The sequence below is a fragment of the Bufo gargarizans genome, chromosome 1 (genome assembly GCF_014858855.1).
Source record: "Bufo gargarizans isolate SCDJY-AF-19 chromosome 1, ASM1485885v1, whole genome shotgun sequence".
NCBI lineage: Eukaryota > Metazoa > Chordata > Amphibia > Anura > Bufonidae > Bufo > Bufo gargarizans.
The window spans coordinates 382,024,363-382,046,342 of record NC_058080.1 but is presented as its reverse complement, the minus strand read 5'-3'; the positions used below and the strand labels follow the sequence as shown (position 1 = coordinate 382,046,342).

Below are 21,980 nucleotides of genomic sequence, written 5' to 3'. Positions count from 1 at the left end.
TTTCCATTTCAATGAAGAAATTGTCTTTCCATCACCATGTCCCTCCCCTTCGCACCCTAGGGAACGGGAGTTACACCATTTGGACGTTGTCAGGGCTCTGACTATTTATTTGCCAGCCTCCAGTTCCTTCCAGCGTACGGCCCCTCTTTTTTGGCATCCCAGAGGGTCCTCGCAAGGCATTGGCGGCCTACGGGGTGGCAATTGCACGTCTGCAATTGCTGAAGCATACTGCACCCGGGGCAGGGTTTCGCCCTTTGGTGTCACAGTCGGAGGATTCAAGGTTCAGCCGCGCAGTTGTGCAATATGGCTACTGACCTCCTTTCGCACATTCACAAAATTCTCAAGGTGCATACTTATGTATCGGCAGGCGCAGCCTTGGGCCGCATGGTCTTGCAGGCGGCAGTTCTTAGTTGCCTGCAGGGGCGCTTGCTCCATGTATCTGTGGTTTTCCCTCCCTGTTGGACTGCTCTTGGACGTCCCATGGTCTCTGTGTCCCCCAATGAATATGGGCGAGAAAACGAGATTTTTGTATAACTTACCAGTAAAATCTCTTTCTCGCTCTTCATTGGGGCACCCACCCAGTATTGTTGTTCGGCCACAGTTGTGGCTGTTGCTGGTTGGAACCTAGTTTGGTTCTAGACATTGGCTGTTCCACGTTTTTTCGTTGGTTTACTTGCTTCTCCTACTGCTTCTCACAAACTGAAGCTCTCTCTCCAGGCTTGGAGGGGGTATAGCTGCCAGGGGAGGAGCCAACAGCTTTTACTAGTGTCAACACCTCCTAGAGGACAGCTATACCCACGGTCTCTGTGTCCCCCAATGAAGAGCGAGAAAGGGATTTTACTGGTGAGTTATACAAAAATCTCCTTATTTCTCAGTAATGTGGGCACATATGGTCATGGGACCAACACAGAAGCCTTCAGCTGCCAAGTGCACATGTAACAAGCCAGCCAGTGTCATGAACCCAAATCTGCTGAGCCCTTTAGGCTTAACAGAGTACCCTACTAACTGTTTCTCAGGGATTTATTAGTGTCTTTCTTGTATTACTGTTTGTTTTCTTGTGCAATTTTTTTGTTTTTTTGTTAACTGTGTGAAAGTTCCCTATATATTTTTGGGGTAGTTTAGTTGCTTAGTGTTTAAATCAAACTCTTCAAAGTCATCCATCAAATGTGTTATTAGTGTATAAGCAAGCAGAACAACCACATATACTTCTATTTTCTACATTAAGACGTCTGTCTGGAATGAAGAGTGTTCTTGACCTCTCACATCTATAACCTGTGTGTCTTTCCTCTTCCCCTATCACTGGCAGAGAGCGGCACTCTCAGCTGATGAACAGCATTAAGGGACTCTCCTATCAGGGGAATGACCCAGCCAACCTGCTGCGCACCCTTTCCCTACATAGACACTCGCGCCATCAGTTTCAGTGAGTGTGCAAGGGACTCTTGGTCAGTTGACTGCAGAGGACAAAGCAATAAGATTATCATTGTGTGCTAAATCATTGAATGTGTGCATTTTGGAAGCTATGCATTGCAATAAAATGCTGGGCATGAGCTTTGAAATCTGTCTTATTGCAATAAGTCTGTCTTATTGCATTTTGCTTTATGCTGAATTTTTTTGTCTTTGACGTGTGTTGGTCATACATACATACATACATACATACATACATACATACATACATACATACATACATATTCTGTTTTTTTTTGTTTTTTTTAAGACTGCAGGTAAGTTTGGTAAGTCTGCTTGTAACAAACTAACATACTGTTTTGAACTATGGCAAGAGAAAAGATATGGTGAATACCTTTCCACAGTTCTTATTAGACATGGTTGGTAAAAAAGTGGTTTCTCCTTGGAAATGGATGTCACATGTGGGCCGAGTAATTTGGGTACTATTGCTTCTTAGCAGTATTTGACTTTGTAACCTGATCAGAACTGTTGTGAGGTGGAAACTTATCTCATGGCCCCAGGACCAACTAACAAATGACTAATGGTTATGCTGGCTTGGTGCGTTAACTAAAACAGAGTATCTGGTATTAAGGGGGTAGAGAATCCTTCTAGTGATGGTGAACTGTGTTATCTCTGCAGGAGAAGTAAGGGTACGCGCCAGAAGCAGCTCATCCCGAAGGTAATGCAAGCAATCATTTCTTCAATGAATGAAAGTAAAATTTCAGTTTGTATGTTAAACCTATTTTGCTATTTCTCTTTTTTATGTCACTATATAAAAAATAAAATATGTAGTCTTTTTCACAGAGCCTCATAATAGGCAGACGTGATATTTCCTGTAGAGATCTTCTCGCCATTAGAGTCAGTATTTCTATGAAATGTTAAGCTGCCCATACAGGTTAGGTCACTGATGCGGCAGGATTGAACGACCACTTAATATGTATGGGGGTCTCGCTACACTTCCCTGATGTCAGGGAAGAAAAGGCTTGGCTGTTGAATTTCAACATCTTTTGTTGTCAAGCGAGATGAGCTGCTATCAGAGGTGTCTAGCAGTGGCTAAAGGTGTGAAGGTGATGAATGAGCAGAACAAAAATAAGTGATCGCTGCTGGCTGACAGTAATCTAATGTGTATATCCAGCCTAAAACTGGCCATACACATAATGCGTTTGTTGGCCGAACCTGCTGCAATTCAACCAGAGCTGTCTGGCAGTGTCTTGCTCCTCTGTCCCCATAGTGTACATGGACTCTTTGGCCAACACAGCTAGTCCAACATCTGTAAATATGTATGGCCAGCTTAACGCCTATATCTAGATACCACCTGGGATCCACCATACACAGTAGTTGATGGACACAGCCCCTCTGTTAACAGAGAATGCTAATAACACTCTCCCATAGAAATCTGTGTCCTTTCCAGATGGCAGGTGGCCCATGTGGCTGTTGTAAAGCATATATCTGAATGCTTTCAGTTGCAGCTCAGGCAAGATGACTGCCCCCGTAATCATGTACAGAAAATAGACGTACAATTAGAATAACTGATCTGGTTAATTAGTGTAAAAAAAAATAAAAAAAATTATATACTCCCTTTAACCTCTTGGTGACGAGCACTGTACATGTGCGGGACAGCCACCAAGGTCTTAGCACCATGGCTCCAAGTGCCATACATACAGTATATGGTGCTGGTGTGGCACATGCTCAGTACCTGAAACCCTGCAATCGGCAGCAGTAGCCGGCTTTAACATAAAGCAGGGAAGGGCTCCATGCTGGATTGACTGAGATTAAAACTTGCTACAATCCTGGCCATTTAATCAAAAGGCTAAGTGGTTAACAAAAGGCTGAAGATGAAGAACATTAGAGCATCTACAAATTGCTTTGTCAGCAAGGTCTCTCCTGAAACGTTTATGGCATGTTTATGCTCTGTGTGTGAATTATGGATTAAATGTACGGTATTCATGTTACTTAACAACCATTTTTCCCTGTTGTGTGAACGTTCCCGAAGACCAGGCTACACAAAGCCCTTACAGTACTTCAATGTACAGACTAGTTTTGGAATGACTTTGGGTATGAACTATGAGTGAGACCTTTTTTGCTACACATTTGTGGAATGCAAATGATACAGTCATATTCCAAATTGTAGTGTAGGTAGAAACAACCTCAGGTATATAGAGGTTATCTCTAAGGTATAAGCTTTTAAAGGGTTCATTTACGATTTGATATACGCTACTTATACGCTCAGTGTACAGCGTTGGGTCAATCGCCGAAGTTATGTATAGGCTGGTTGCCTCTACATCACTTTGGCGCATCCACTGCCAGCGCAGTGGTATTAAGAGCGGCGTCTAAATCACCGGTCTTAATAAATGACCCCATTTGTTTATTTTTTCTCTCCAGTGTGTGTATACACGTTATTTAAGTTTAACATTGCCAGCAGTAGAGACACTTGCCTATAAATCACAATTTACCAGAGTTGTCTTTTTATTATGTTTCCAGAACCTGCTTGACTCTCAGTCTCTGAAAATAATAATGAACATGACTCTCCATGACCGAACTACAAAGTCCCTCCTTCATTTGCACAAGAAGAAGAAACCACCCAGCATCAGTGCTCAGTTCCAGGTTTGTTCTGGTTAAAAGTAAAAATGTGTGCCACCATTGTCTTAACATTTAGGTTGTTATGGGTTTGTCCAAGGGTTTTTTCCTTTTATTTTTTTAAGTCGGGGGCAGTTGTAAAATAATAAACTCTCTCCTTTCCAGTGCCACTGCTCTGTTCTTACTGGGTTTGACTGCAGTGATGACGTGCCCATACACTATGTGACTGCTGCAGCTAATAAATGGCCTTGCCAAACTCGTGCCGTATAATGCTGAGGCCAGTGGTTGACTGCAGCAGTCATGTTTGGTGTAGGGCATGTTATCACATCGCAGATGCGGAGAAGAGAAGAGCGCTGGTGCTGGACCTGAGTTGGTTCAGGACAGTAAGGCCCCATGCACACGGCCGTGTGCGGGCCGTGGAACCGCGGCCTGGATCCCTCCTGAGAGCAGGAGCGCACGGCGTCACTGGTTGCTATGACGCCGTGCGCTCCCTGCTGCCGCCGCAATACAGTAATACACTGGTATGATCTATACAACGGCCGTGTGCATGGGGCCTAAGTGTATAACTTTTTTTCTCGCCCATTTTCCTTGGGGGACACAGACCTTGGGTATAGCTCAGCTCCCTAGGAGGCGTGACACTAAGTAAAACTGTTAAGCCCCTCCTCCATCAGCTATACCCTCAGCCTGGAGATAGAGGCTACCAGTTTTAGCTTAGTGTCCAAGGAGGCAAGACACCCCCTGCTACTGCAGGGCTGTTTTCTCCTTGTTGTTTTTAATTTTTTCTCTAATTTTGTTATTTTATTTTTGTTTTTTCCTAGGGATACCAGAGACGCATTGGACCTCTCTGTTCTCCCGGGGTTGAGCTGCACCAGTGCCAACGTATTTGCGCTGCTGCCTCCCCCACTGAAGCAATAGGAGGATCTGGGCAGCATCGGCTCCCCTACATCCCGCCAGCTAGGGGGTCGCCCGCACGCCAAGCCCCTCTTCCAGCTTCCTGCCACTGCGGTGCCAGTGGCTGAAGGGGCGACCCTGCTGGAAGGAACTGAGGGTGAAGACAGGTAAGATGGCTTTTCCAGCCCATTCCCTGTCCCTGTTTGCACTGGGTTTGGGGGGGGCACCCGTGGCCGACCGCTTCCTGCGCTTCTCATGAGCGCTCTGTAAGATCTGCATCTTTCTTGTCCCCATCTGCCTGCTTACATCCCGCCCGATCCCGCACCTTCCCCCCACGCTTACTCTCTCATCGGGCAGCATGGGGTGGCTGGGAATTCAGCCGCTGCAATGAAGTGAGACACGTGCGTTTCTTGAGCTGCATTGCCTCTTGCTACCTCCCCGCCGCCGCCCGCTCCGTGCCGTTTTTTTCGGTTCGGCGGGACGAGGGTCAGGTGACCCGCCTTACGAGTTATATCGCCGCACTCTTGGGGCCTGCGGGCCCTTATTTTGTTAGCATATGCCTGAGAATCTCGGGCAACAAGGGGTGCGTGTGTTTTTTTCGCGCGCGCGCGTCATTGGGGGCGGAGTTTCGTCCCGAAACATTCAAGCGTGGAGGGGGCGGAGCTTGTTCCCGCGCCTCTGCTCAAGCTTGCCGCGCTTCCTCACTCCGGACTGAAGTGAGACACGTGGGAGACTCCTGGTGCATTGCTGGACGCACGCTGGCTTTCTGCTATTGCTGCCTTCCGCGGCTGCTGTTCTGGACCTTCACTCCTAGGGAACTGACCTGACGTTCTTCTGAGGCACTGGTAGGACAGTTAACCCTCTCCTAACCCTACTGGTCATAGCCGCTGCAATCCCTTGTGGTCCCTGTATCAAGGTACGACCACTTGTCAGCATGTCTGATCCCACGGGTGCCCCCAAACCCTGGTACCATGCCTGTACCGCCTGCAAGGAACTTTTTCCGAGTGGGCAATCTGAGCCGCATTGCCTTGCATGTCAGGCCCCGGTGCAGGGCCCGCTTCCCGCTGCGCCCCCTGTTGTCTCTGAACCCCCTGACTGGGCTAGGTCTCTGTCTCTGGCGGTGGAGAGCCTTACACACGTAGTGGGCCGTCTCGTGGATAGACCGCCTCTCCCGCAGGCTGCCGAAATCCCTGTCGCACCTGTTGGGAATTCCGTTTCTGCCGCCCCCACTGATTCCCTGCCTCCCAGTGAATCTTCCAGGGCCCAGCGTAGTCTCAGAAACGTTCAAGGGTTGAGCGCACATCTTCTCCTGATGTTTCGCTCTCTCCGCCATGCGTGCGAGCTCAGTCAAGCCTATCCTCTCAAAGGGATACGCCTTCTGAGGGAGAACTGGCGGATTCGGATGTGGACATGGACTCAGAGCTCCCGTCAAAATTGTCATCCGCGGTGGGGCATCTTATCACTAGTATCCGCGATACCTTTCAGATACACGATGACCCCCCCCAGCTCTGAGCAGGCCGGCGTGTCCTTTTCTCCGACCCAGACAGGCCTCCAAGGTCTTTCCCATACATGCAGATTTTTCTTCTGTGGTATCCAAGGCTTGGACTCGGCCCAACGTCCGCTTTGTTACACCAAAAAAGCTGGACATTTGTTATCCCTTTCCTGCGGAGTCTGTGACCACCTGGACATCTCCGCCCAAGGTTGATCCTCCTGTGGCTCGCCTGTCCAAAAGCACTGCTATTCCTGTACAGGACGGATCTTCCCTCCAGTCCGCTGAGGACCGTCGTACGGAATCCCTCTCCAAGGCAATATTCTCTGCCTCTGGTTCGGCCCTTAGACCGGTTTTTGCCTCCGCCTGGGTTGGCAAAGCGGTCTCTGAATGGGGTTTGCAGCTGGAGCAGGAGTTTGGGTCGGACGTTCCTGTTCAGGACCTCCGTTCCTTAGCCCAGCTAATTATCCAGGCTGGAAAATTTATCTGTGAGGCCTCTCTTGATGCGGGGGCCCTCATTGCCCGTTCCTCTGCCCTGGTGGTTTCTGTCAGGAGGGAACTCTGGCTGAAGGTTTGGGCGGCGGACGCCGCTTCCAAACGCTCCTTGGCCGGCCTACTGTTCACGGGTTCCCGCTTGTTCGGGACCCGCCTGGACGAACTTATATCAGAGGCCACGGGTGGGAAAAGTACTCACCTCCCCCAGTCCAGGCCAAAGGGCGCCCCACGGGGTCGCGCGGGTTCGTCCCGCTTTCGGTCCTTTCGTAAGCCCTCCGGATCTAGACCCGGGGCCGGTTCTTCTTCCTCTGGCCCAACCCAGGATAGACGCAAGAAGCCGTTTTTTCGGGCGCAATCTACCTGGCGCAAGACCCAGCCTGCACGGGCTCCCACAGGCCAGCAGCCCTCTGCCTGAAGGTGCGCCCCCACCCACCCGGGTGGGGGGCCGCCTTCTCCTTTTCAGGAACGTTTTGGCGGAACCACATCTCAGACGCATGGGCGCTCGAGATTGTATCTTGCGGGTACAAGATCGAATTTGCGTCCATTCCGCCAGACCGTTTCTTCCGGTCCCGTCCTCCGCGGGACCCCGTACGAGCGGCCTCTTTCTTCGCGGCCGTTCGCTCACTAATGGACAAGGGTGTCATCGCCCCGGTGCCTCCGACGGAAAGGTTCAGGGGGTTCTACTCGAACCTCTTTGTGGTCCCAAAGAAGGAAGGCTCGGTGCGTCCAATCTTGGACCTAAAGCGCCTGAACCGCTTCCTCCGCCTGCAGAGATTCCGGATGGAGTCTCTCCAGTCCGCAGTGGCCTCCCTGGAAAAGGGGGATTTCATGGCCTCCATCGACGTTCAGGATGCATACCTCCACGTTCCGGTTGCTCCATGTCATCACCGCTTCCTACGCTTCGCGGTGGGGGACGATCACTTCCAGTTCGTTGCCCTTCCCTTTGGTCTAGCAACGGCTCCTCGGGTGTTCACCGAGGTCCTGGCCCCTGTCTTGGCCCTTCTACGTTCAAGAAGCGTTTTTCTTCTTCCGTACTTGGACGACATCTTGGTCAAGGCACCCTCCTTTTCACAGGCATCCGGCAGTGTGGATCTCACTCTGGAGACCCTGACGCGGTTTGGTTGGATTATCAACCACCCCAAGTCTTCCCTTACCCCCTCCAGACGGCTGATCTTCCTGGGGATGCTCCTGGATACGGAACTGGCAGAGGTCCGCCTTCCGTCGGACAAGCGTCTGGCCCTTCGCGGGTCGGTTCGCAGCCTTCTCCGTCATCACCGGCCTTCCCTCAGATCCAGCATGCGGTTGCTGGGGAAGATGGTTGCCTGTTTCGAAGCGGTGCCGTTCGCACAATTCCATTCCCGCACCTTTCAGAGGGCGATTCTGTCGGCCTGGGACAAATCACCGAGGAGTCTGGACAGGGCCTTCCTTCTGCCTCCCCTGGCTCGGGCTTCCCTCAATTGGTGGTTGCATATCCCTCTAAGGGGGAGGTCCTTCCTTCCACTGAACTGGCTGGTGATTACCACCGATGCCAGCTTACGGGGGTGGGGGGGGGTTTTCCCTCCCCGATCCGTCCAGGGCGTTTGGTCTCTATCGGAGTCCAGACTTCCGATCAACATTCTGGAGCTGAGGGCGGTTCTTTTGTCCCTCAGACACTGGACCCATCTACTGAGGGGCCACCCTGTTCGGATCCAATCGGACAATGCCACGGCGGTGGCGTACATAAACCATCAGGGAGGCACCCGCAGCGCTGCGGCGATGCAAGAGGTGTCCCTCATTCTCTTCTGGGCGGAGAAGCACGTGCCAGCCTTGTCTGCGATTTACATCCCGGGGGTAGACAACTGGGCGGCAGATTTCCTCAGCCGGTCCACCATCGATCCGGGAGAATGGTCTCTGCACCCAGAGGTGTTCGAGGCCCTTTGTCTTCGCTGGGGTCGCCCCGACGTGGACCTCATGGCCTCCAAATTCAACCGCAAGGTTCCCCTATACCTAGCCAGGGCACGGGACCCGGAGGCATACGGCGCCGACGCGCTTGTCCTTCCGTGGCGCCAATTCTCCCTTCTGTACGTCTTTCCTCCTCTTCCCCTCCTGCCACGGGTTCTTCGGAGGATCGCGGCAGAGGGCGTTCCCGCGATTCTGATCGCCCCGGATTGGCCCCGTCGGTCCTGGTACGCCGACCTAATGTTGCTGTTGGCAGACGCTCCGTGGCCGCTGCCCTCCAGGGAGGACCTTCTCTCTCAGGGTCCAATCTTCCACGAGCATTTAGGCTCGCTACGTTTGACGGCGTGGCTGTTGAGACCGCCGTCTTAACGCGACGGGGGTTCTCCGCGGACGTAGTCCGCACCATGATCCGTGCTCGTAAACCCGTATCTTCGAGGATCTACTATCGGGTTTGGAGGTCCTATCTGGGGTTCTGTGAGTCCCGGAGCGTCCCACCTCTCCGGTTTTCTCTTCCCACGATCCTGTCCTTCCTCCAGTCGGGCCTGGACCTGGGGCTGGGCCTCAGTTCTCTGAAGGGACAGATTTCGGCGCTGTCTATTCTTCTCCAGCGTCCCCTGGCCCCTCTGGGGCCGATTAAGACCTTTTTGCAAGGGGTGGCTCACTCTGTTCCGCCGTACCGCCCTCCGGTTCCTTCCTGGGACCTGAATGTGGTGCTCTCGGCGCTTCAATCTGCCCCCTTCGAGCCCTTGCGGGAGGTCTCCCTTCGCCTTCTGTGCTGCAAGGTCATCTTTCTTGTGGCCATCACGTCTCTCCGGCGGGTGTCGGAGTTAGCGGCTCTTTCTTGCTCCGAACCTTTCCTGATCTTCCATCAGGATAAGGTTGTGCTCCGGCCAGTCCCGGCTTTCCTGCCAAAGGTGGTCTCCGCCTTTCACATCAATGAGGACATCGTCCTTCCGTCGCTCTGTCCCTCTCCTTCCCACTCCAGAGAACGGGAACTGCACCGTCTGGATGTGGTCAGGGCGTTGAGGATTTACTTGGAGGTCACCGGATCCTTCCGGCGCACGGATTCCCTGTTTGTGGTTCCGGAGGGTTCGCGCAAGGGTTTGGCGGTCTCCAAGGTGGCCATTGCCCGTTTCATTAAACTGGCGGTGTCTGAGGCTTATCAAGCCAAGGGCAAGGCTCCGCCTTTCGGCGTCACTGCTCATTCCACCAGAGCAGTCGGGGCGTCCTGGGCGCAGAGGCATCGAGCCTCGGCTGAGCAGTTGTGCAAAGCGGCCACTTGGTCCTCTCTGCACACTTTCACCAGGTTCTATAGAGTGCATACGCACGCGTCAGCGGATGCTGCTTTGGGCCGCCTGGTTTGCAGGCTGCGGTTTCCTGATGCTCCGGTGGTCCGCCTTGGGTTGTAGTCCCTCCCTTCTTGGACTGCTCTTGAACGTCCCAAGGTCTGTGTCCCCCAAGGAAAATGGGCGAGAAAAGGAGATTTTTGTATAACTTACCAGTTAAATCTCTTTCTCGCTCTTCCTTGGGGGACACAGCACCCGCCCTTCTGTGTTTTGGTTCTAGGGTTATGGCTGGCGCCCCGTTGGGTTGTTGGCTGTTGTTTGCATTGTTGGTTGTTATCCTTTCACTACTTGGACACGTAACTGGTAGCCTCTATCTCCAGGCTGAGGGTATAGCTGATGGAGGAGGGGCTTAACAGTTTTACTTAGTGTCACGCCTCCTAGGGAGCTGAGCTATACCCAAGGTCTGTGTCCCCCAAGGAAGAGCGAGAAAGAGATTTAACTGGTAAGTTATACAAAAATCTCCTTTTTTTTTTTTTTATTCGTGTCTCTACCACTTATTTAAAATATAAAAAAAACATCTTGCACAACCCTTTTTGAAGTGTGAACAAAAAAAAAATCAAATTCTGTCTTTTTTTTTCTATAAAAAATAAATAAAAAATTTGTCAGAAAATTTGACTCTTACACTGGCCGTACACATTAGACTAACTCCTTCCCAATATCTTCCCTGAGCATGCGCCATAGTCACTGGGTGCCTGCTGCTGACTTTTAATCCCTTAGATGCCTTCTGACACAGCACCTGAGAGGCCCAAGAGCGCAGGATCTATTTGGTTGATATGGGTACCTGGAAATGTAGTAGCACATGCATAGTCAGCATGTTTGCTGCTCCAGTATCAGCAGAGCCTCTGAGCTTGCGCCACTACTTGGAGCAACAGCACAACATGAGATTGACAAGGCCAGACAAGATGTCCAGCCCTGTCAATTAATGGGGGAGGGGGGAGCAGGCCAGCCCTTCACTCTTCAAGAAATCTGATGAATGAATTGATTAGAGATGAGTGAATCTCATAAAAAAATAAAACAGTAAATAATTGGTATTGCAGTGCCATAAAAAGTCCAAATTGAAATATCATGTTTATCCCACATGGTAAACGCTGGAAAGGGGGAATTCAATACCAAAATTATGTTTTTCTGACCGCCAGGCACAAAAATAGAGCAAAGAAAATCAAAGTCATAAACATTAAAAATACCAATAAATGCAGTCACTCTCATGGATACTCAAGATGTATTAGAGTCCAAGAGAACGCTTATAAATTGGTTACCAGGTGGTATAATACACCTGCAAAGCTTCACGCCATGGACCCCTCACATTCGGATCGGTGCTGGAGATGTAGGGAAAATATAGGCACTCTAATTCATATCTGGTGGACCTGCCCCTTGATATCCCCATTCTGGGATACGATTACTAAATGTGTCCTAGACATGGTTCCCTCCTCGTCGCCTTTGACCCCATCAATGGTACTACTAAACTTGTCCAGTGAAAAATATATACTTACCAAGCATTCCCTGTTGTCTTCTCTAATAGCTGCGGCAAAACTGCTGATTCCTATGTATTGGCTTACCAATAAAACACCGGGGATAACAGATTGGATAAATAAAGTTCAGGAGATTCGCCTATTGGAGGAGATGTCCAGTTGGGAATCATTGTCACATGACAAACATTTGCGTGTGTGGGATCCATGGCTGAAGTGGCGTTCTAACTGTTCAAATGCCCCAGCGTCTCAGTTAACATCTACCCCTACCAGTGTTAATTGACAGTAATTAAAAGGGGCCAACGCCACGGGTAGACATATACTATGTTTTTTTGGGGTAAGGGGATACATGGAGGTGAGGTTGATATCCGTAATGATGCTATTCAGCCAATAATTGGGGGGGAAGGAAAGGGATATGTTACCCTGATGCGTACTCGCCCGCTTCTTTTTATTAGGAGGTGGATTGGATCATTTGGATGTATTCTTTTTCTTGTGAAAGTAACTTACATGCCATTGAAACTATTAAGTGTTATCAAGAACATATTATTTTGATATCAAATGTGAATCTTGGAAAATCTGTATCAGACCAAAGATGTACCATTTTGTTATGTTACTATTTATTATTACAATCAGACATGCACTTTATTAATGTCTTAATACGAAATGAAAATAATAAATAAAGATTTGTTAAAAAAAAAAAAATACCAATAAATGCAACAACTTTCCCTGCAATTAATGGAAAAATAGAAAGTTAGGGTCAGATTATAGCAAAATAGAGTAAATTAAAAGGTTTTTCTTTTTTTGAAATTGGTAAAACATAAACAATTTTATAAATTTGACATCGTACTGAACCACCAAATAAAGTCTGTTTTAGTGCATATTGAAAATATTTGCAAATTTTTTAATACATAATATGGAACATTAAATGGTACCATTTAAAAAATCCACTATGTCAACAGAAATGTAAAAATGTTATGGCTCTTGGAAGGCAAGAATGAAAAAAAACATGGCTGCAGTGGGAAGGGAATAAAGACATATGATTCAATAAACCTATTCCAACTTCTCTACAATTTCTTCAAGGCATCATTAAACAAGCTTCTAGAGACTCTGGGCAAAGCTGAACCGTTCTTCATCCGATGCATCCGCTCTAATTCTGAGAAGGTGGGGACTTACACATTTCATTTTACAGCATTATCGTTTTCTTTACAGCAAAATGTCCCCAACATATTAGCATCTGATGACACCAATGGAAACAGTATTTGATTAGGCTACTTTCACACTAGCGTTTTTACCGGATCCGGCAGGGTTCAGCATAAACACTTTCGTTACTGACAATACAACCATCTGCATCCGTTATGAACGGATCCGGTTGTATTATGTTTAACCTTGCCAAGACTGATCCATCATGAACTCCATTAAAAAGACGATGGAGGACGGATCCGTTTTCTATTTTGTCAGCGAAAATGGATCCGTCCCCATTGACTTGCATTGGGGGTCATGCCAGATCCGTCTTGCTCCGTATCTCGGGACGGAAAGCAAACTACAACATATTGCAGTTTTATCTCCGGTATGGGAGTGCAACTAAACGGAACGGAATGCATTTTGGAGCGTTCAGTTCAGTTTTGTCCCCATTGACAATGAATGGGGACAAAACTGAAGCGTTTTTTTTCCGATATTGAGCCCCTATGACTGATCTCAACGCCTGGAAAACTAAAACGCTGGTGTGAAAGTAGCCTAGCCAATATATAAAGTTGTGTCTTTTGGGTTTCACACAATAGGCAATTTTTCTTGAAGTAAATCTGCATGAAAATCTGCGCCGAAGTCCACAGTGAAATCTGCTAGGGTCTATGCGGAACTGTGGATGTCACTCGCTGCATGGCAGTGAATTAACTCTTTGGTGAAACTCTGCAGCAGTTCCACAGATAGGGCTTCGATTTGAAAATCTGCCATTTTGTCTTTACATTCTGAGTAAATAAGTTTGTAAAATCCATTCACTAACATTGTACTTTACTTTTGTTGTGGATTCCGCTACAAAAATTCCAGTGCAAATAAGGCCTCTTACACAGTTTATGGTCCGTTTTTTATGTTCCGTATACGGAACCATTTATTTCAATGGGTCCGCAAAAAAAATGTACTGTGTGCATTCCGTTTCCGGTTTTCCATTCCGTTCAAAGATAGAACATGTCCTATTATTGTCCGCATAACAGACAAGGATAGTACTGTTCTGCAAAAAACGGAATGCACACGGACGTCATCCATATTTTTTTGGGCGGAATTGTTTTTTGCGCACGACAAAATACTGAAAAACCATACGGTCGTGTGCAATAGGCCTAAGTGAGCTCACCGTTTAGCAGTATTTTCTCTCAGCAATAATGTTCTAAATGTACACTTATCAGGTTCATGTGTTTCTTAAGTCTTTGGTTAAGTCTTGTGCACTTCCAATAGATGGAGATGACATTTGATGAAGCTTTGGTGCTTCAGCAGCTGCGGTACACAGGAATGTTGGAAACAGTGCGGATCCGGAGATCAGGATACAGTGCAAAGTACACTTATCAGGTACTTGAATACCCTAGTATATACAGTTGGGTCCATATATATTTGGACACTGACACAATTTTTTTTTTTTTTTTTTTTTTAACCTGCTTACTAAAACATAGTCAAGTTATATAATAAACAGAAAGTCTAGACTCTTAGCTTTCATTTGAGTGTATCCACATTAAAATTGGATGAAGGGTTTAGGAGTTTCAGCTCCTTTTACATTAAGGGACCAAAAGTAATCGAACAATTGACTGAAAGGCTGTTTCATGGGCAGGTGTGGCCAATTTCTTTTTTTTTTTTTTTTTTTTTCATTTTTTTTCATTTTCAATCAAGCACATAAAAGGCCTTTTGAGGTCTGGTGCTTGGATTTCAAAGATTTTGCTGAGAAGTAAAAATGCGGCATGCAGGTGAAACAAGCCATCCTTCATGTGCGAAAACAGAAAAAACCCATCTGAGAAATTGCTACACTATTAGGAGTGGCAAAATCTACAGTTTGGTACATCCTGAGAAAGAAAGCATTGGTGACCTCAACAATGCAAAAAGACCTGGACGCCCACGGAAGACAACAGTCGTGGATGATTGCAGAATAATTACCATGGTGAAGAGAAACCCCTTCACAACAGCCAACCAAGTGAGCAACACTCTCCAGGATATAGTCCTATCAATATCCAAATGTACCATAAAGAAAAGACTGCATGAAAGTATACAGAGGGTTCACTGAACGGTGAAAGCCCCTCATAAGCCTCAAGAATAAAAAAAAAAAAAAAAAAAAACAGCACACTTCTGGGAGAACATTCTTTGGACAGATGAAACCAAGATGAAGCGCTACCAGAATGATGGTAAGAAGAAAGTATGGCGATGCAATGGTACAGCTTCTGATCCAAAGCATACCACATCATCTGTAAAACACGGCGGAGGCAGTGTGATGGCGTGGGCATGCATGGCTGCCAGTGGCACTGGTCCCTAGTGTTTATTGATGATGTGACACAGAACAGAAGCTGCCGGATGAATTCTGGGGTTTTCAGAGACGTACTGTGTGCTCAAATCCAGCCAAACTGGTTGGTCGGCATTTTATAATACAGATGGACAATGACCCAAAACATAAAGCCAAAGCAACCCAGGAGTTTATTAAAGCAAAGAAGTGGAATATTCTTGAATGACCAAGTCAGTCACCTGATCTGAACTGTCGGGCGGTAATAATTTAATTAAGAATTATTAATTATGGTCATAAAATAATTAACCATGAAAATATAAAATGTATAAAATTTGTCATAAATTCTTGAAATCATGACCTGGTGAATCAGACAAATTAATCAATACAATTCACATCTGAGTCAGACTATTTCCTCAGATAAGTTCTTTTGCTGTGAGATGATGTTAATGATAAACATGTAGTTCTGCATTATACAATAATACACAAGTATTATAAAAATATGCAGATTTATTGGATACAAGGGTATAAACATAAATAAAGAAGTAAATAAACACAATGATACATGCAAATAAATATATTCAGCGTAGATATAAAGCATTACAAGCTTAACAATACATGTGAGTGGAGATAACCTGTCACATTATAACAAAGCTATTATTAGTTTAGGATATTAAAATAGGAACATAAGTTATATACATTACTTCTCTTCAGAAGAAACCTCATGATATCAAGAAATGGGCATGTCTAATCCTAGACATCAATACGGAATGCTAAAAACATTTCGGCCCCTTCTAACCAACTAAACATCACATGACTTCAAGAATGGGCAAATCCATATATAACTTAGAAGAAAGAACTTTATCCTTCTGCCCCATCCTGGACTATTTTCACACATATTACCTTGGTAAGACCATTAAGACAAATAACAGGGATCTATGATCTTTGCTAGACCATATCTTAAAGGGGAAGGACTTGAAACAAGTCTTTCCTGTGGGAATATTTATATATATAAACACCACACCAGCACCTCCTGAGACAAATCGCAGGTGCAAGCTACCCGTCAATAATACAGCAAACAAATAAAGTAGCAGCACACTACTAAATGCACTAAGACTGTGTGAACAGGGTCAAATACATGACGCCAATACTTTGACGCTCTTAGCGCATATTATTGATCAAAAATATGTCAAGCCCACCTACCAGACGACAAGGTAGCTTCTTATCAGATGGGAGGTACTTTAACACGGAGGGTCCAGCTCCATTGTTACTCTGATTAAAAGCACCAAGGGGTGGGGGATGGGAGGGGAGTGCTAAGTTCAAAAGAGGATGCCTGGTCCTCTATAATATACATATAAGCAAAAAACTGAACATTGCCTCCCGAGACAAATCGCAGGTGCAAGCTACCCGGCAATAATACAGCAAACAAATAAAGTAGCAGCACACCACTAGATGCACTTTTGATCAATAATATGCATAAGAGCTTCTTCACTGCTTTGCAGTAAGTATTGGCGTCATGTATTTGACCCTGTTCACACATTCACCTGTTCACTCAGTCTTAGTGCATCTAGTGGTGTTCTGCTACGTTATTTGTTTGCTATATATATATTATTTATTTGGATTGTGTTTAGACCCCAGGACCAAGGGGAAAACGCTGGCACTTGAAGCTAGGAGTGCTGCCCTGCCATTTTCTGGAGATATATATATATATATATATATATATATATATATATATATATATATATATATATATATATATATATATGCATGTATGTATAATATCCTAAGACTACATCTCAATATGGAGATGATTTGATTAATTTATTCGCCAATTTAGATGGTATAATTTCACCCACATTATCCAATTAATCTTAATAAAATGAAATATCATTCTTTGTGTCTCTTACCAAGTCCTAGTAGGAATCTCGCTTCTGTTCCTCGGAAAGCTGGGTGGTCCATTATCGCATGTCTCACCATGGCTTTTATTTTGATAGACCTTTCTTTCCTTTTCTTTCCTTTCCTTTTCCTTTTCCTTTTTCCTTTCCTTTCCTTTCCTTATCCTCTCTCCTTTGTGAGTTTATCTTCTCCCTCTGTGTGTGGTTTATGATCACAAACTTATCAGTTAGACACACATTCCTAGTTTGGAACTTTCCAATCATTGTTGGATGGGCGTGACCACTGATAAGAAATGTGACATCATAACATTACCCCAGAATGCACTTTTGCTACTGTTGTAATGTCACCTACTCATACCCAGGTGGCATTGCTGTATAAGTTATTTGCATCAAAGTATAAAGGGTTAACTATGCAAGTCTGAATAAAATGTATCCCATACATTTGACCTTAGAAACTTTAATTCAAAGCTATAGGGATTAAGTCTGACACTTGTAGCAATTAGAGACAGACGTCTAGGCGTCTCTCTGAATGTTTCTCACACTGTTGATCTATGGACTGTAATGATATGAATGGGCCTCTTTTTCTCACAGAGATATCAGTACCTCCTCTGTCATACCAGCATAGAAACATAGAATGTGTTGGCAGATAAGAACCATCTAGTCTGCCCAATATACTCAATACTATGAATAGCCCTTGGCCCTATTTTTTATGAAGGATGGCTGTATGCCTATCCCATGCATGCTTAAACTCCTTCACTGTATTTGCAGCTACCACTTCTGCAGGAAGGCTATTCCATACATCCACTACTCTCTCAGTAAAGTAATACTTCCTGATATTACTTTTAAGACTGTCCTCTTGTAGCAGGTTTTCTTCTTTTAAATATTCTCTCCTCTTTTACCTTTTTGATTCACTTTATGTATTTAAAAGTTTCTATCCTATCCCCTCTCTCGTCTTTCTTCCAAGCTATACATGTTTTGAGGGTCCTTTAATCTTTCCTGGTAAGTTTTATCCTGCAATCCATGTACTAGTTTAGTAGCTCTTCTCTGAACTCTCTCCACAGTATCAATATCCTTCTGGAGATATGGTCTCCAGTACTGAGCACAATACTCCAAATGAGGTCTCACTAGTGCTCTGTAGAGTGGCATGAGCACCTCCCTCTTTCTACTGGTAATGCCTCTCCCTATACACCCAAGCATTCTGCTAGCATTTCCTGCTGCTCTGACATTGTCTGCCTACCTTTTAAGTCTTCTGAAATAATGACCCCTAAATCCCTTTCCTCAGATACTGAGGTTAGGACTGTATCACTGATTTTATATTCTGCTCTTCTGTTTTTACGCCTCAGGTGCATTATCTTGCACTTATCAACATAAAATTTTAGTTGCCAGATTTTTGACCATTCCTCTAGTTTTCCTAAATTCTTTTGCATTTGGTGTATCCCTCCAGGAACATCAACCCTGTTACAAATCTTTGTCATCAGCAAGAAGACGCACCTTACCATTGAGGCCTTCTGCATTTTCGCTGATAAAGATATTAAACAATATGGGTCCCAGAACAGATCCCTGAGGTACCCCACTGGTAACAAGACCATGGTCTGAATATACTCCATTGACTACGACCCTCTGTTGTATGTCCCTCAGCCACTACCTCATCTATTCAACAATATGAGAGTCCAAGCCCAAAGACTGCAATTTATTGATAAGCCTTCTATGTGGGACAGTATCAAAAGCCTTACTAAAGTCTAGATAAGCGATGTCGACATCTATTATTTTAGTCACCCAATCAAAAAAATCGATAATATTAGTTTGACATGATCTCCCTGAAGTAAACCCATGATGGTTTTTCATCTTTCAATCCATGGGATTTTAGATGTTCCACAATCCTCTCCTTAAAGAGGCCCTTTCACTTGTATAAACTATGTGAACTGAGTATGCTGCCATATATAGCGGCGCCCGGGGATCTCACTGCACTTACTATTATCCCCGTGCGCCGCTCTGTTCTCCCGTTATAGGCTCCGGTACCTTTGCTCCTTAAGTTATAGTAGGCGGGTCTTCCCTTGTCCTGTGGGCGTCTCCTTCTCCTAGGTTGCAGCGCTGGCCAATCACAGCGCACAGCTCACAGCCTGGGAGAAAAAAACCTCCCAGGCTGTGAGCTGTGCGCTGCGATTGGCCAGCGCTGCAACCTAGGAGAAGGAGACGCCCACAGGACAAGGGAAGACCCGCCTACTATAACTTAAGGAGCAAAGGTACCGGAGCCTATAACGGGAGAACAGAGCGGCGCCCGGGGATAATAGTAAGTGCAGTGAGATCCCCGGGCGCCGCTCTATATGGCAGCATACTCAGTTCACATAGTTTATACAAGTGAAAGGTCCTCGTTGAGTATGGTTTCCATTAATTTCCCCACTATTGATGTCATGCATACTGGCCTATAGTTGCCCGATTCTTCCCTACTACCTTTCTTGTGAATGGGCACAACATTTGCTAATTTCCAATTTTATGGGACGACTCCTGTTACCAGTGATTTGGTTAAATAAATCTGTTATCGGTTTTGCTAGTTCACATCTGAGCTCTTTTAATAGCTTTGGGTGTATCCCATCAGGCCCCTGTGACTTATTTGTATTAATTTTAGACAGTTGGCTTAGAACCTCTTCCTCTGTAAAGACGCATGCATCAAAAGATTCATTAGTCTTCCTTCCTAACTGAGGTCCCTTTCCTTAATTTTCCTTTGTAAAAACTGAACAAGAAATATATATAATATACTAGATACATTTTGTCTTCATAATATATAACAATATAATATAAAGTAATAATATATATAATGTCCTACTGATTGTCTTATGCTAAGGACTAACTAAGGCTCATTAAATGAATACATAAATATTATATATTTTGCTTTATTAATAAATACCTAATTGTATAGGTAATTATCACTAGCTGCTTCTATAACTTATCTTATCTCCCGTCATAAATTTATAAGTAGACAAGGAGGCTTCCTCTCAGACTGGTACATTTATGAGAAGAATAACACTAAACAGCAGAAACCTTTTACACACAGAAACCTTTGTGCGACCTTACTTTGGCCTACTCAAGACATACAAAATTGTAACTATTGTCGAGCATGGCTCTTAAAGGTAATGAACATCCATCTTGACTAGAATAATTGGATATCAATGTATATACCTATGAAAAGGTACAACAGTACCCAATAGAGCATGCATTTCTCTTGTTAAAGACTAGGCTTCAGACAGAGAGGCCCACAAACAAACAGCAACTGAAAACTGCTGTAGTAAAGGCCTGGCAGACCATTAAGGATGAAGAAACACAGCGTCTGGTGATGTTCAGGACTTCAGGCAGTCATTGCCAACAAAGGGTTTTCAACCAAGTATTAGAAATTAACATTTTATTTACAATTATTTAATTTGTCCGATTACTTTTGAGCCCCTGAAATGAAGGGATTGAGTTTAAAAAATGCTTTAGTTCCTCACATTTCTATGCAAACATTTTGTTCAACCCACTGAATTATAGCTGAAAGTTTGAACTTCAACTGCATCTGAATTGTTTTGTTCAAAATCCATTGTGGTAATGTACAGAACAAAAATTAGAAAATGTTGTCTCTGTCCAAATATATATGGACCTATTTGTAATTGCATGTCTTTCTGACCACCTCTATTTTTAGGAGTTTCAAGACCAGTTTCAGGTACTGCTTCCCAAATCTTCAACAACCCTAAAAGGGGACATCAATTCTTTGCTGGAGAAAATTGGTCTAGACCCGCATAACTACCAGCTGGGAAAAACAAAGGTTTGTCATATTTTTACGTTCTCTATGTATGATTTATCATAGACTGGCAGCATATGCTGGTCTATAATAACCCACACACTACCAGAGTAAGTTATTCACAAAGAAGCACGTGACTTAGGCTACTTTCACACTAGCGTTCGGGCGGATCCATTCTGAACGGATCCGCTCATAATAATGCAGACGGAGACTCCGTTCAGAACGGATCCGTCTGCATTAAAATGGCAAAAAAAAGCTAAGTGTGAAAATAGCCTCGGACGGATCCGTCCAGACTTTCAATGTAAAGTCAATGGGGGACGGATCCGCTTGAAGATTGAGCCACATTGTGGCATCTTCAAACGGATCCGTCCCCATTGACTTACATTGTAAGTCTGGACGGATCCGCACGGCCAGGCGGACACCCGAACGCTGCAAGCAGCATTCAGCTGTCCGCCTGTCCGTGCGGAGGCGAGCGGAGCGGAGGCTGAACGCCGCCAGACTGATGCAGTCTGAGCAGATCCGCTCCATTCAGACTGCATCAGGGCTGGACGGCTGCGTTCGGGTCCGCTCGTGAGCCCCTTCAAACGGAGCTCACGAGCGGACCGACGAACGCTAGTGTGAAAGTAGCCTTAATTTAATAAGTTCAGTAGTTGATTTTTAAAGTAGAAAGCCACTTTAAAATTTGAAACCAAGCTCTGCTTCGGTTCCAAGGTGCTAGTCCTACTTTGTGTCTTTATTCAATGTCCAGAATAGAGTGCTTTTGTTCTGCTGAAAAACAGCTCTGAAGGCTTTGCTGTTCCAAGTGCCCAAAGCAAAAAAGTCCTAAGAGGGGAGGCCTGCTTTAGCTGGGATTGGTAGCAGTTATAGATATGGGCCTGGTCTTGCTTTCAGACAATATCAACTACATCGGAAGATATAGCTTTTAGAAATCAAATCGGCAGTCAAACCTGTTTCAGCTGCATACACTGCCATCCCAACCCCCCCCCCCCCCCCCCCCAATTATTTATTAATACAAACGTCAAAATATAAAACAGATATAATTTTGCCTTTAGTTCATACATCATATCTCTAACATGATTATATCCTCTTTATCCCCAAAGCTAGAGGAGGAAAGCTGGTATATAAAAAAAATCCCCATGCAGACCATATTTTGGACCAGAGTTCTGACTTCTATTGTGATTGACATTTAATTTTTTAAT

At 45.4% G+C, this 21,980-nt stretch overlaps 1 protein-coding gene across 8 annotated transcripts in view; it reads left to right on the top strand.

The window, feature by feature from the left end:
• MYO9B (myosin IXB) overlaps positions 1–21,980 on the top strand; it is a 157,614-nt gene that overhangs the window by 81,033 nt on the left and 54,601 nt on the right. For 6 of the 8 annotated variants that reach the window (XM_044270282.1, XM_044270246.1, XM_044270230.1 and 3 more), the window contains 6 exons: positions 1,307–1,420; positions 2,083–2,122; positions 3,925–4,047; positions 12,726–12,806; positions 14,091–14,201; positions 20,683–20,805. In XM_044270282.1, coding sequence (XP_044126217.1) covers positions 1,307–1,420; positions 2,083–2,122; positions 3,925–4,047; positions 12,726–12,806; positions 14,091–14,201; positions 20,683–20,805 — 592 coding nt within the window. The remainder of the gene's footprint in view (positions 1–1,306; positions 1,421–2,082; positions 2,123–3,924; positions 4,048–12,725; positions 12,807–14,090; positions 14,202–20,682; positions 20,806–21,980) is intronic. The other 2 variants (XM_044270264.1, XM_044270255.1) reach the window with 1 other exon arrangement.